General features: G+C 48.9%; 1 protein-coding gene across 1 annotated transcript in view; it reads left to right on the top strand.

Moving 5' to 3' along the window:
- MN1 (MN1 proto-oncogene, transcriptional regulator) overlaps positions 1-6,993 on the top strand; it is a 36,068-nt gene extending 29,075 nt beyond the window's left edge. The window contains exon 2 of the mRNA XM_071763734.1: positions 1,963-6,993. Within this exon, the coding sequence (XP_071619835.1) occupies positions 1,963-2,141 (179 nt within the window). The 3' untranslated portion in view covers positions 2,142-6,993. The remainder of the gene's footprint in view (positions 1-1,962) is intronic.
- The last annotated feature ends 7,402 nt before the right edge of the window (positions 6,994-14,395 follow it).

Raw genomic sequence — 14,395 nt, 5'->3', positions numbered from 1 at the left:
ACCTGACTAATCTCAAGCTGCTGAGTCCCATCAGTCTCTGGTAATGATCCCCTGGGGACTGAGGGCTGTGAGGGGCTGGTGCTGGGGCCCTGGGGGACATCCCACTGCTGATCCCCACTGATGCTGGCTCCTGGGAACACGTGGGCACTGCCCCTTCTGATAGTGTCCCCTGCAGTAAATGCTCCTTGCAGAAGCACCCCTCAGGTCCTGGGGCCCCTCATGACAGCAGTGGGACTCTTTCCTCTTTCTCTGCAGCAGAGGAAGAAAGCTGCTGTCACAAAGACTAATCTCCAGGCACTGGCTTTTCCTGTGCCGAGCCCGGCGTGTCCTGTGCGCTCAGAGACCCCAGAATAAAAAATACCAGGCACTGTGTGCATTGTAAGGGATGTGAGCAAATACGAGTAAGAAAAGCATTTCCCTTTCTTAATTGTCTGCACAATCTCATTTGAGTTTTAAACATTCAATAAATAAAAAGCCATACAGCATATGTACACTGAGGATAGTAAGTTTAAAGAGCACAGGTAGCTGTGCTCATGCTGACTGCCTGCTGAAACTGTGCCTTGGGTCTTACATGGTGAGCTCTGCTCTGAGCTTCAGCTCTGCTCTACCATGCTGTTTATTTATCAAAACTGACTAAAAAAACCCAAAAACCAAAAAAACCCCAAACAAAAAAAAACCAGTGCCATCTCCAGGGGACTGCAGTTGGAGTTTGGGTAACGTGTCTTTGAGCTGCTGATGTTGGGTTTGTTGTTGGAGCAGTGGGTGAGGGTCTGCTACAGAGCTGCCAACACAGCATGGCAGTGCCAGGCTGAGGGTTGTGACTGAGCTGTGTGTAGATTTACACCTGGTTGCACTGGTGCTGCACATGGCTGGGCAGGCAGCTGCATTTCTCTGCACCCACCATCCTTCTCCCCTGAGAAGGATGATTACAGCATCATGTCCCAGGTTCTAATTAATTTCTCTGTGTGGTGCTATGATCCTGTTTTGAATATGAGCATCTCTGACGTCCCATAATCAAGCATTAAGAGCATTTTGCAGTTTAAACCAGGGACCCGCCAACTAGTTTAAGATTATTTTTTGTATCAAAACAGTTCCCATTTTGTATCTGGTATAGCAGCTGGTTAAGTGAAACAAATTCAACAACTTACTCCATGAAGTGTGGTGAACCCACACTGCTGGGCTGTGTGGAACATGAGAAAGATGACGTGAAGAAAGGTCTTAAGGAGCTGAAACATTCACAGCCATATTCTGGCATATTTGGCATGCTCCAGCATCACCCTCAGCCCTGTGTGAAGGGAATCTTGGGGTCTGTCACAGAAATTACCATCCCTGCATTTGCCAGTGCTGCAGCAGGTCTGATCTTACCTCTTGTGGTCTTGTGGTGAATATGAATGAAATGGTGGATGAGAGGAAATGAAGGCTGCTTCTCATAATATTGTTGTCTTTTTTGTCTTGTCTTGCACTGTTTATTTATTCACCATTTTTATCCCATAAAAAGCCCTTGTTCCAGGGCTGGGGCTTCTCTGTATCAGCCGAGGCATCCCCTCATAAGAGATGGACAATGGGAATCACCTGGATGGAGGACATGGATGGTTTGGGGCTGATTTTCTTCTTGGGGAAAGTTTCAGTATCAATTTCAGATGCTGGAGGGTGCACAGGGAGTGAAAACTCCCAGTTATGCTGCAGTGGGGGTCACACATTCTCAGTCCTGTGATGTCCAAATGCAGTGCTGCTTTACTTTACAAATGCATGTAAAAGAATACTTCTGGTGTTTTTCTGGCATGGTGAAACATCATCTGGAGAAGATCCCTGTGGGGTAGGGGGAGGGAGCTGCAGCAGTGGTGGGGACACTGGGGCGCGGGTATGGGCCGGGGGGGTGCCGTGCTGGGACCATCAGCTGTTGGGTCAGGGGATGGGGTTGTGCTGCATGTTCTCCTAACGCTCTCTCTGAATCCTTTGCAGCCCACGACCTTCCCCCCAGCAAGACCCCGGCGCAGAGCGGCAGTCACCTGCAGTGCCTCTCGGTGCACTGCACGGACGAGGTGGGCGAGGCCAAGGGCCGGACTGCGGTGCCGACGTGGAGGTCCCTGCACTCGGACATCTCCAACAGATTTGGGACTTTTGTGGCTGCCCTGACTTGAACAAAAAGAAATTATTTTTTTTCTCTTTTTAATTTCAAAGGGCCGCTACTGCTAGGTGGACTATTTTTCTAGGTTGGTACCTGCTTAGTGGCATATGGACTGGAAAGGGTTAATTTAAAGTAAACCTCAACTTTTTTTTAATCTGCCACAGTATGTTACCAGTGTTAACCCTTCTGCAGTTAGCACACTTTTGCTTAAGATTTTCCTGCTAGACCACTTTTTCCCATTATTCTGTAACCTTGGCATACATTTATAGATGAGGCCTTTTCCTTTTTCATCTCAGCGTATGTCCAAGTCACGTATGTCATCATAAGACAAAGATCCTCCTCCTGCTTTTCTTCCTCATTTTCTTTGTTTTCCTTTTTTTCCTTTCTTTCTTTCTTTTTTTTTCCTTTTTTTTTTTTTTTTAATTGGCTTTGTTCAGTGCTTATTACAATGGTGATCCTGAAGAACAGCAGTTCAGGAATAAATGCCGGTTAAAGTGAAATGGTCATCATTACAGTATGTATTATATTGACACCCAGCTTTTGCCAGTCACATACAAACCAAACAGTTAATGCTCTGTTGACTGTTCAGGCAACAAGCCTGCCCTTTCCTGAGAAAATGATGTTCTGTTATTGGTACTGTTCAGCCTGGCTTGCTCTCTGCCTCCCCCGGCGAGGACGTTCCTTCCTGTATTTACCTTGCTCCAGTCCAGAGATGGAACGCGGTCATGAACGGGCTGGTTCAGGCACAGCCGGGGGAGGTATAGAGAAGTTGCTCTAAATAAGTCTAACAGGAAGTTTGCTTAATAATTCAGAGTCATTCTCTCCCCCACTGAGCGCCCAGGCTCCCTCTCTGCTTGCGGGGGCTGCTCGCAGCCTCCTGCTCCCAGTGATGCTCCCACAGTTCCCACTTTATCACCACTGGAGAAAAAACTGTCCTTGAGCCCCCACGTGCCCCCTGGGTATTCAGAGCCCTGCCATCCAGCATTGCCACACCCTGTGCATTTTTTACCCATTTTTAGCTGAAGGAAGATGCTGTTAAATGGAAGCTTGCCTGTGTGGCTGTCCCAGTGTGGTGCCAGCAGTCAGGGGGTGGCCCAGGCAGGGTGATGTGGGGGGCTGGATCCACAGGGTCAGTGTTTCCTAATCTGCCAGGGCAGGGAGACCCCGTGTTAGACTCCCCCAAACTCATTTAAGGCCCCGTTTTTGCTGCACACTGAAGAACAGTGTTGCTGGATGCAGACAATAAAAGGAAAACCATACTTTCCTGCTCGTGATAGATAATACTTGTTTGAGAAGAAAGTTGGAAGCAAACCAGATAAAACCCTGGCTGAAGCAGTGGTCTGACACTCGTGTGGTTTTATGTAACACTGCCTGTTACTCGTGCCTCCCCTGAGCCCAGGGCTGCCATCCCACCCCATGCAGACCTTCTCACTGTCCTCTGCTCCCTGACACTGGGTAACATCACTGGGGGCATTGGTTTTGGCTGTGAAATGAAGGTTGGCCTCTGGGGTTATTTTTTGCATTTGTTGAGAACTCGCAGAGTGTGTCCCTCCTCATAAAGTGGAGATTGAAGACTGCTTTGTATTTGATCTTCCATAGCTGTGCTGGGCCTTTGATTGTTTTGAAGCAATGTTCTCACTAGACACCAGTGGAGAGGAAATTCTGCTTAAACTACCAATGGCACAGGGTGGTCCCAAACCCTCACTTGCCAGGATGTAGCTTCAGAGAGACTCACAGTGTTTGAAATGTTATTTGAGTGTGCTCTTAGTGACCATGCATGGACTGATTACCTCTTATGGGCCTGGTCAGTGACTTTGGATAAATTTGGATAGCTTTGAACCTCAATTTTCAATCTTATGTGACTTTTTATTGAAGCTGGAGCTTCGTTCTGTAGGTGTGTGCATGCTGCCTAGAGCTCCTCCCTGGCCCTGCAGCAGAACATCCCCACCCCAGTATCTGACCTCCTGGTACAACAGTCATGATCCCCCATCGGGAGGAAGCCTCTTTCTCCTGGTTCACCCAGATGTATTTAACTGTAAATCCTTTCTAGCAAAGGCCCTGGGGGCTGCTGAGCTGAGGGGGGTTCAGTGGCCACTGGGGGGCTTCTCTCTGCAGCTCCCACTCTGTCCTGGTGTTCCTGCCCATCCCAGCTGAAGGGGTCTTGGAGTAACCCCAGTGAAGCACTTGCCAGAGGCACAGATACCACTTTTCAGCACTTAGAGCTGAAAGTTTAGGAAGTGTTCATGGTCTGGCAGCATTCCTGTACCAGTACAGCCCCATGGCTCATGTCTTTGTTTTTAGTTTTTCTGCTGCATTCAAGAGAACAGGTTTTTCAGGCTTCCTGAGGTCAGGGATGCACACCCTGTGCTACCGGGAAGAGACCTTGGGAAGAGACCTCTGGGTGAAGGCTGCATCAGACACTTGGGGTTGCTTTTAAAGAGGAATCCTCATCCCGTGGGTCTCACCCACCCTTTCCTTTGGGTTTGATCTCTGCAGCTTGTGCTTCTCTCCTGGAGCTGCTGTTTTCAGCCTTGGGACTTTTTCGCTTGCTCATAGAAGTAGAAAGTGGAAGCAATTCCTTAAAACCAACAGGATCCCAACAGTTTTAAACCCCATGAGAGGGGGAGGAGAGACTGCCAGGCTGTGGGGCAGGGGGAGGATGGGAGTTCTAGACAGTGAGGAAGTTTCTGTTCTGCTGAATAATATGGCCACATGCAGTCCTTTTGCTAACCTCCTACAGCCTTGGTCTTGTTTCATTGAATTAGCATCATCAACTGAGCAAAAGGAGAGGTTGGGGGCTCTGCTCAGGGCAGCTGTCAGCACTGCCAGCACCAGCCTGTGCTTTGTGTTTTCCTTGCATTTTGCCAAAGATCAGACCAGAAATGGTACATATGACAGACCAGGGCAAGCATCACTTCTGCTGGAGACCTGGTGTGTTTGGTACTGACAGCACCTGCAGAAGGCTGGAGGTTTGTCACAAAGCTTCTGTTCCCTGCAGGAATTTTGTTGTACTCATTTTCTCCATTACGCTGACATGGAACACACTGATTTTCTTTTAGTCTATATAAAATATCAGCATAACCCTACATTGTAAGAATTGAAATTATTTGATTTCCTGAAGAACAAGGCTTCCAACGGAAGGGTGTTTGAGAGCTGTAGGTAAAAGCCTGTTGTGCAAGCAGTAAGTTGCACTCTTCTGGAGAGGGAAACTGAGTCACAAACAACATCAACCCATGCTGGTTCAAAGACAGGTCAGTGGCAGAGCCTGAGTCCCTGAGGGCTGAGCTGCATAGCTCAAGACTTGCTTCCTTCAGAGGATGAGCTGGTGCAAGAGAGGGTGAAATTCCATGAGCTCCATGATCCCCAAAGCACAGGGTAAAGCAAAGTAATGTCAGCTCGATCTTGTGTGTCCTGCAGGGCTTCCATGTATGGGGACGTGGCACCAAAAAGTCAAATACCTGTGGGAAATGCACCATTGGGATGTGCACCATCTTTGCTTTGTGTTGTGAACACCAGAAATGGGGCTGCTTTGTCCTGGGGACTTCTCTGCCCTGCCTGGTGAGTGGTGCTCCCACCCAGCCCCTGCCCAGCAGCTGGTGGTGTGGAACCTGTGTGCCACTGGCTTGACCCAGCTCCCTAATTCCTTTGGCATTTTGTAAAAGAAACACATCATGTATCATTCAAGTTTAATGTAGTGGTAAACTGAGCAAATCTTTCTTGTATTTACATGGGGAGGAGTGAGAAAGTATGTCTGCCCCAAAATAGGAAAGGATAGACCTTATTCATGAAAGACTCTCGTGACTTTTTCTCCAGGCCACTCTTTCCTAGGGTTACTCATTCTCTGCTGTTCTATCTTGGTTGGTAGAGCATCAGTGAGAGAGGGTTTAGACTTTTGTCCAGTTATGGTGACTTTCATCACATAGATAAGGATTTGGCTGTGTGGTTCGGGTGGCAGGGGGTCAGCACCAGCCTTGTCACCTGGGTCATTTCAGGACTCAGTCTGGATCCTGTGTGGCTACGTGGTCCTGGGGAGGCTTCCCTGCCCGCCCCAGGAGTGGGGCTGAGCCCTCCAGGCACCCCCAAAATGCTCCCCCCTGGGGCTGGGGGCAGGGGTGAGGTGAGCACGGGGCAGTGGAACACATCAGTTGCTGGAGGGTGGGGTTGGGGCACAGACAAACAAAATTGGTAAATTTCGGTTATTTTTGTTAAGCTGCAGTGTAAGGTTTTCTCAAGTACTAGATTCACAGCTGTTCAATGGATGGTGTGTAAGAGCATAACCCATTTTTATAGAATTGTTTCTCCTTTATTGCTTAAGGCTAATGGAGGAAATAGTCTAATTTTGTCTTAGAAATTCTCTATTAAAATTGTTGGTTTGAGTCCATCCGCTCATAGATTCTGACTGATGAAACTGTAGGCTGTGATATCAGCAGTTATAACTTTATCACTATTCAGTACCCAAGAATATTACAGCTTTAAAACAGCCTTAAGCAAAAGGATGTTATTTCTTTGTACTAAATTTGGTTCATGGAAAACAAACAAACAAAAAACCTCAAAACACTGGTAATCCGTACTGCATAGCAAACTCTTCTGAAAAATGTTATTGCACATGTAAAATATGAAAACTTGACTCTGCTGTGTGTTAGGCAATCCTGTAATTTTTTTTAAATTTTTTTTTTTAAATTTTTGTTAAATTCATTTCTTAAATGCTTGGTTGGAAGACTGTGACAATAGCTCATGAAACTGAGTGTTATTTTTTTCCTTTTTTTAAATATGTAAAGTGCAGTCTTCTGTATTCATGCATATTGTACATATCTGTATATGTTTTACTGAGCAACTAAATAACAATAAATATGATGTTAATGGTGGCTATTGTATATTTCATACTGTGTTTGTTTGTTTTTGCAGTCAGTCCTTTTTCTCCCCTGTCACCCCACAGCCACATCCAGCCCCTCACCCTGGTGCCGACAGTGATGGACACAGAGATGGAAAAGCTTGGAGCCAACTGGAGCAGTGGGAAAGGTCTTTTTAGGGACAGCCATTTCTCCTCTGCACCAACAGACATCAAACCCACGAGGTTTGCAGAGCTGCCCCAGCTGGGGTGGTTGGGGCTTGATGAGGGAGGACAAACCTGGGGCAGCTGGGATGGTTCAGGGATCCCTGGTTCAAGAGGAGGTTCCTCCCTGCCTTTCTGCAAGCTGGAGTGCTGGATCTTACTTCAGGCAAGATTTTAGAGCTGAATTCTGTGAAAAAAAGAGTGAATAGGCTAGAGCTCTTACCAAGATTCTTAAAAATCCCGTCATCTCTGTTACTCAAATTTCAAACTCTTAATCCTTTCACATTCCTGTGACTTTCCAAGGAGTCCTTCAGGAGAAAGGTCATATGAAAAAAAAAAAAAAAAAAAAAAAAAAAAAAAAGAAAAGAAAAGAAAAAGGGAGCACAGCGCGGGGCTCAGACTGCCCCAGGGGGTTCTGCAGGTCCTGGTGTGAGGTCCAGAGCTGGGCCCGGCCCAGCAGCTTCTGCCTCTGCGGCTCACAGGTGAGGCACAATATATAAATACCAAGACATTGTATCATTCTTTGCAACACATACGATTTGATTTTGAACCCTTGTATCTTATTAAACATGGTAATTATATGTTAGATAATTTGTGACTCGCTTTAAAAATAACATGCTAAGTTTTTCAGGAATACAAGTGTTCTGAGAAGTACAACTCCTACTGTCACAGTTTTTTTGTGTAAGCAGTGTGCATGTTTTACCCCAACTTTCAGCTCAAAGCCATTGAAATGACTGACATTACCTTTCCAGTACTGCTGAAAATCATCAGCCCCTGTGCACCACTGAACAGGCTGCAGTGAACTGTCTGCTCTTCACTTTCCTACTCTTTGTGCTGGCTGTCTGGTGACGTTGGTGACGTTGTTGATGCTGGTGATGTTGGTGATGTTGGCACAGTGCTTGCTCACCCTGAGCTCTTGTCTCCATGCCTGGTGCTCCATGCTCAGGGGCTCATTTCTGGTCTGTGTCACTGTTAAGCAGAGATTATAGTTTATTAACTAAAGGAAATCAAATAGCTGGTCAGAGAGCTTTTATAGTTCCTGCTCTCCTCATTGTTGTTCCCTGTGCCCTGAGAGGTGGGAGCCTGGCTTTGGCTGTGTCTCATGTCTCTTGTCCCAAGCCATTTAACTGATTTAATTATATCCTTTGAATTATTTTCTGCACGAGGCTTTGGCACTGCTGTCACAGAAGAAACCCTATAAATATGTATCGTATGCTCAGCAGTCAGAGACCCAGAGCAGCAGGGCTGATCCCGTGTCCTGAGATCCAGGAGCTGCCCTGGGTCAGCCACGGCACGGCCAGCGGGGCAGAGCCCCCAGCACGGCCCTCGGGTGGGTTTGGTGTGAGGTGTCAGAAGCTGCTTGGCTGCTCTGGGGCTTCCAGGGCTGTTTAGAGCCCCTTCCCAGGCTGTGGCTGTGCCAGCTGCTGTCAGACTGCTGCTGGGGTTAGGGGAGTAGGGCTGAAGGCATCACTTGCCCTGCAAACCGAAGTAAATAGACATGAGAATGAAAATTTGTGTCAGCAGCATCCTTTTGGCTGAGAAATCTCTTAGAAGCTGGAATTATGATGGTTTTCTTTTAATATGCATCAAGTATTTCCAAAAGTCTTGAAGCTACGTGCCTGAAGCATTTACTTCCCTGGTTGGTGAGCAGAGTTTGTGTCCTCCACAGCAATTTGGCTTTTTTAGCTTTATGGCCAATGACATTGCATATATTTGGATTGTAAAATGCCTGAAAAACTCTTTTCTGAGGTGAACTCTGTAACATTGTGCCTGCTAGGCAGAGGTGGAGAGAGAGGTGATGTGTGTCCTAAGCTCTCCTTTCTGAGGAATTGCCAGAGCTTATTAATGATAAGGCAGAAAGCAGAGGTGACAAGACCAGAAGAAAATAATTTAGGTCACCTTTGGTTAATTAGTACAGGGTTGCTCCCTGGTCTCTGATTCCCAGAGCTCTGACCAGCACAACTAAAACTGACAGAGCAGGGAGGGGATCTTAACCTTCTAGTTTAAAAATATAAAACCAACCAACCAACCCACCCTTTATGCCCAGCTGCCGAGAGCGGACACTGTGATGGAAGGGGATCAGAGCCCATCAGCTGCTCAGGCTGTGCTGGGATCCATCACCTTTGTTCCAGCCCTTGCAGCTCGTGCTGGGTCTGTGTCAGCAGGGCCTGGGCAGGTGGGCCCACAGCAAAGCTCCCAGAGGACCCCCTGGCCTCTGGTCCTGGGATGGTGTGTGCACACGGGTGGGATGCTGCAGGTGGGAACAGAGGCTCTTTGGTGTTCCCACTTGCCTTGGATGTGTGGGCACCACGGGGATTGTAAGACACTGCTTGGCCTCATTATTTCCTGTTATATCTTGCTATATCACCACCTGTACAACTGGCACATGGGAAAACCTGTGTGCCCTCGTTAGTGTTTGCTTTGTCCTTTTAGGGGCTGATGTTATTAATCCACAGATAAAGAAGCTGTTGGAACGTCACCCTAAATTTGTTGTTAAACCATTAATTTCATCCTCCTTCTCCATGAGGCTGAAGTTTGGTGCTATGAGGGCTCATGTCCTGCTGAAACCTCCTCAAGGGTGTGTAATGCTTTGGGGTTAACGGGCAGGGAATATTCAGTGCTGAGCTTCAGGAGGTGGGAACTTTTCTCAATTTCCTTTTATCCTCTGCAAAATGCCCCTCTCTCCCTTCCCCCTTTCTCCCCCCACTCCCTTTTCTCTTTATAAAGCTGGAATTCTTCCAGACTCTGCTCTGGGCTTGCAAGAAAACTTTACTGTGTAAATTTGCTCTTTGTGTTGGGAGTCCTTTGTTTAAACAGCATTGTGAGCTTGCTGGGGAGGGATGGAAAGAGGGGGAGCTGGGAGGAAGAATTTGAAAAGCCCTGACCCCTGATGAATAAAATCCAGCACATTAACACATTCTTCAATAAATTCATGATTGCAGATAAGGTGGGAGTCCCCAGGGCTGGGCTTTTCATTAACCCCCTGCTGACTAACCCAAACAGAGGCAGTGTTTTGTGAGAGCTCCAGGACAAGCAGACCCCTTTGGTGGCCAAGGGGCTGAGCGCACATGGGGAGATCTCCTATAGGAAGCCAGGTTACAAAATGGGACTCTATTTCAGAACAAACTCCTTTTGGTTAGTTTGATGAGATTACAGAAGGGAAAAGGCTTCAACAAGGGGCTTATTGAAGCTAAGTAACTGTTCTGAATACAGTGAGGACCAGGGCAGAAAACATATGATTCCCAAGTAAATAGGAGTCTCTGCAGTATGGCCCAACACCAGAGCTGGACAGGCTCAACCCAGCTGCTGCCCGGGGGTTCTGGGACGTGTGGGGCTCCTGCCCAAACCTGCACCTCACACCCACCCGGGCTGCAGAGCCAGCAACCCCCTTCCCTCCTTCCTTTGTTCATTCCTTTGTTCTTTCATTCCTCCATCCACTCCTTCCTGAAGTTCTGCTCAGCCTCTGCGGGCTGGGGGTGCTGGCCCAAGGCTCACAGGGCACAGCGGGCTGGCTGGGCTGGTGGTTCCGAATGCTCTGAGTTCTGTGGCTTGTGCTCCTGAGCCTTGGCCTGCCCAGCAACTCAGAGTATCTCTCAGCCCTGAGAAATGTGTTTTGGGATGAAACCCAGAGAAATCATGAGTATGTCTCAGGTTCCTGCTGCCTGCCAGGAACGAGGCTGTGTCCCTCTGGGTCTGCCCGGCTCCTGGGCGGTACCGTGCCTGCTGCTGGGCTCCAAGCCTCTCCTGGAGCAGCTCTAGCCCCAGTCAAGTGAATCCTGTCCCTAGGGAATAAACACAGGTATTATGCATGGGATTAGTGTGCCCCTGCGTGTGCCTCAGGCTCAGTGCTCTGCTCCTCACCTGCTCTGTGGGGATACTGGGGAGGTGGTTGGTGATTCCAGTCTCAAATCCCTTACAGGCAAACACCATGTTTGCTGTGGCCTTTCTTCCCTGCAGCATGGTGAGCAAACGGACCAGGGCCTGCTTTCCAATCTGCTTTAAACTATTTGAATTTCCAAAGTTAATACAGATAAAAAAGATGTGTGTTATTTGTAATTAAATCAGAGGATATCGATTCGTGGACCCTCAAGGTTCCATATTCTTGAAGAGGTGAGGTTAGGAACTGCCAGTTTCCCTAATTAATGTCTGGTACTCTCAGCTCTGAGGTCTCCCTGCACCTAGCACAGTGCCTGGCATGGGTTTTGTTCTGAGATGATCCAAATAACCACCTGAATGTGTGTTCTTGAGATGCACCTTTTTGAGGCTCTTGCTCCAAGCCCTTGGACAGCAGCTCTTGTGCTGGGGCATTACTGCTGCTTCAACACAACTTCATATTTCACCATTGCTCCATCTTGTTGACAAGAAGAGGACAAAGCTTCTTGTTTGGGTAGGTAGAAATGACAAGCAAGGGTTCCTTCCAGCTGTGAGCCCCTGTGAATTCCTGCCCCGTGCCAGGCAGAGGGGCAATTCCTTCTGAATGTTCCCAAAGCCCCTCTCCTGGTGCTGCGGTCCCAGCAAAGGCAGCAGCTTAATGTTTTGCACACATGGCTCAGCAGGGCTGACATGTCTGACTGGAGGAGCAGGCACAGCTCCTTCCCATGGAAAATCCATCAGTTCCCCTGCATTCCCTGGTGCGTGGGGTCTCAGTGCGGGTGTTATGTGCTGAGCTCCCTGCTTGGCTGAGCAACACTGTGCTCAGGAGGGGCTGCTCAGGCATGTGCCCCCCTTCCCTTTCCTTCCCTTATTACTTGAAACTTTGCTTTGTAAGGAAAGCCTGGTTTTCACATGTTGGGGCTCTGTTACTTGTTGCCCTTGGCGGTGTTCGTGCTCAGCAGTGGCTGTGGAGCCCCTCAGAGAAGCTGGAGCCGGGAGCCAGGATGGGGCAGGGCTCAGCAGTGGGGGGCTGCCAAAAGGGTCTTTTCAGGGTGGAGCTCTGGGGATCCATCTGACCGCAAGGGTTATTTTTTTTTTTTTTTTTCCCTGGAATAATTTAAATTCAGCTTTTTTTCGGGCCCTGGTAACCCCCCAAGCAGACCCTAAGAGGGTGGGAGCCCAGGGCTGCAGAAGCTGCTGAGCCTGGTGTGGGCTCTGGCTGCAGGAGAGGTGCTGGTGCTGGTTCTGGCGCTGGTGGGTTGGATAGCCAGGAGAATCACTGGTGCTGGTGCTGGTGGAATGGGTGTCAGCATATGATGATGATTGCAGCCCATGGTGTGGACTGGGGTGTTGTTGCTTTTGACCCTTTGCTGGCTGTAGTTGAACAGTCATTAACTGGTGGTCACTGGCCTTGTTGCTGCCCTGGCTGTGGGGCACCAGCCCGGGTGCTGCTTCCCACCTCACTGGTCCAGCCCAGTGCCAGCACATCCCCAGGCAGCGCATCCCACACCCTCTGCCAGGGGATGGCACAGGTGGCTGCTGGCCTGACAATAAGGTGTTTTATCTTCATTTGAGCTGTTAAGAAGTATCCCTTTTCCTATGATTTATGTCCCAAAGATCGGGCCAGGAGACCCACGCGGGTCCGGCCCACGGGGAGCGTTTCCGCTCAGAGCCCATGACGGGGCTGGCTCAGCCTTTCTGCACTTTAAAGGCTGTTGGTGTTTGATGGGCTGATGCGTATCAAATGCAATCCAGCTTCCCATTGTCTGCTCTGTCAGCCCCCTGAGGTTGGCCTTTGACAGATAAAGCACCCCCTCCCTGAATTTCTGATTTCACACTGATGCACAAACATTCTTTGGCAATTTGAGCCCATTGTATTAAAGTAGTTAAATTCCTTAAGCATGTGCCTCTGAGAACACAGTGGTGATATTCATTACAGAAATATCAGTGTGGTGGCAGTGCTGGCTCTCCGGCCGTGTCACAGACCCATAGCAGGGATGGTTCCCTCAGATGCTGAGCCAGCAGCAAAGCTCCTGCAGCTGCAGACGTGCCCAGGCCAGGAGAGCACAGAGCTGAGGACACTCAGCTGAGGATGGGAGCTGCCTGTCCTGGGACATGCTGATGTCCTGTGCCATCAGCAGCACTGCTGCAGTGTGCACACCTGTGCCTTCTACTGGGGTCCTCATCCTCTTCACGTCTGAAGAAGCAAAATTTGCACAGCCCAAGGGGTTCAGGATGTGGACACAGGGAGGGTCCTTTGCCTTGATGTTGGAGCTCAGACAAAGGACTCTGCCCATCCTAATCTTGGCACGTTGTGGGACTTGGCCATGGGACCTGGTCTGGAAACCTCTGTCCTCACCCAAGAGTGCCTGCTGGGTCCAGGAGTAGAGTGGGAATCAGGAAAAAAGTCCCAGGAAGGGAAGCAGCTCTGGCGAATGCAAGAATTTAATTTGTTCTTTGCTAATTGTTCTTTGTTAAGTGGAAGAGCTGGAGGGGTGCAGCATTGCTGGACTCTGTTGCAGATCTGCATCTGATCTGCTAGCCTGTGCCTCAGAAACTGTTCCGTGTGCTGTAGTTACTCGTGAGTTAAGATTTAGTTTCAAATGTCTTAAGTTATTATCGATGCTTGAAAAGGTTACATCTGCAACTCATTTTCTATGTCATTGACGTTCTTTTCTGACAAATAATTTGAGAAATATGCAGCAAAATGTTTTGGCCCACAAATGCTGCAGCTCACCAAGTGTGCAGACCACATCTTTGCACATTCTGTAAGGAAAAGCTTAACTCCTCATGTGCTCTCACAGCTCTGCCTGCCTCAGCAAGGCATGGGGGTGGTACAGAACCCACTCTGCTGCCCAGACCTTGGTGCAGAGGCAGTGCCTGTGGTGGAGCAGCAGCTGTGGGGGGAGCACTGCTCCTCCACTGCCCTCCCTCTGGGATGGGTCTCTGTGCCTCTCTCCGGTGCTCTGTGCATGATGGAAACCCCAGGGAATAAAACAGGTAGGTGACCTGTTCTAGTGACAGCCACATCTCTGCTCCTAGAGCAACGTGGCTTGGGAAGGCAGCACTCTCAGGTGCCAGTTCTCTATATGTTTGGTGACACCCAGGCTCTAAAGTCCAGGTGTTAATTTGGTGTCAAAACCTGGAAGAGTTTCTGGCATCAAGCAAGCAACAAACCTGGGAGAGAAAAATTGATCATCTTGCTGGGACAGGCAGACACTGTGTTTACCACTGGTGCTCACGGCTGTGTCTGGGATCACCAGTGTGCTCCTGCCAGCTGCTCTGCAACAGAGGGAAGTGCTTGCACTGGGCTTCCCAGCTGCTGTCACAACGTGGTAGTG

Source organism: Heliangelus exortis, chromosome 19 (genome assembly GCF_036169615.1).
Source record: "Heliangelus exortis chromosome 19, bHelExo1.hap1, whole genome shotgun sequence".
NCBI classification, from domain to species: domain Eukaryota; kingdom Metazoa; phylum Chordata; class Aves; order Apodiformes; family Trochilidae; genus Heliangelus; species Heliangelus exortis.
This window is presented reverse-complemented; position numbering and strand designations above follow the sequence as displayed.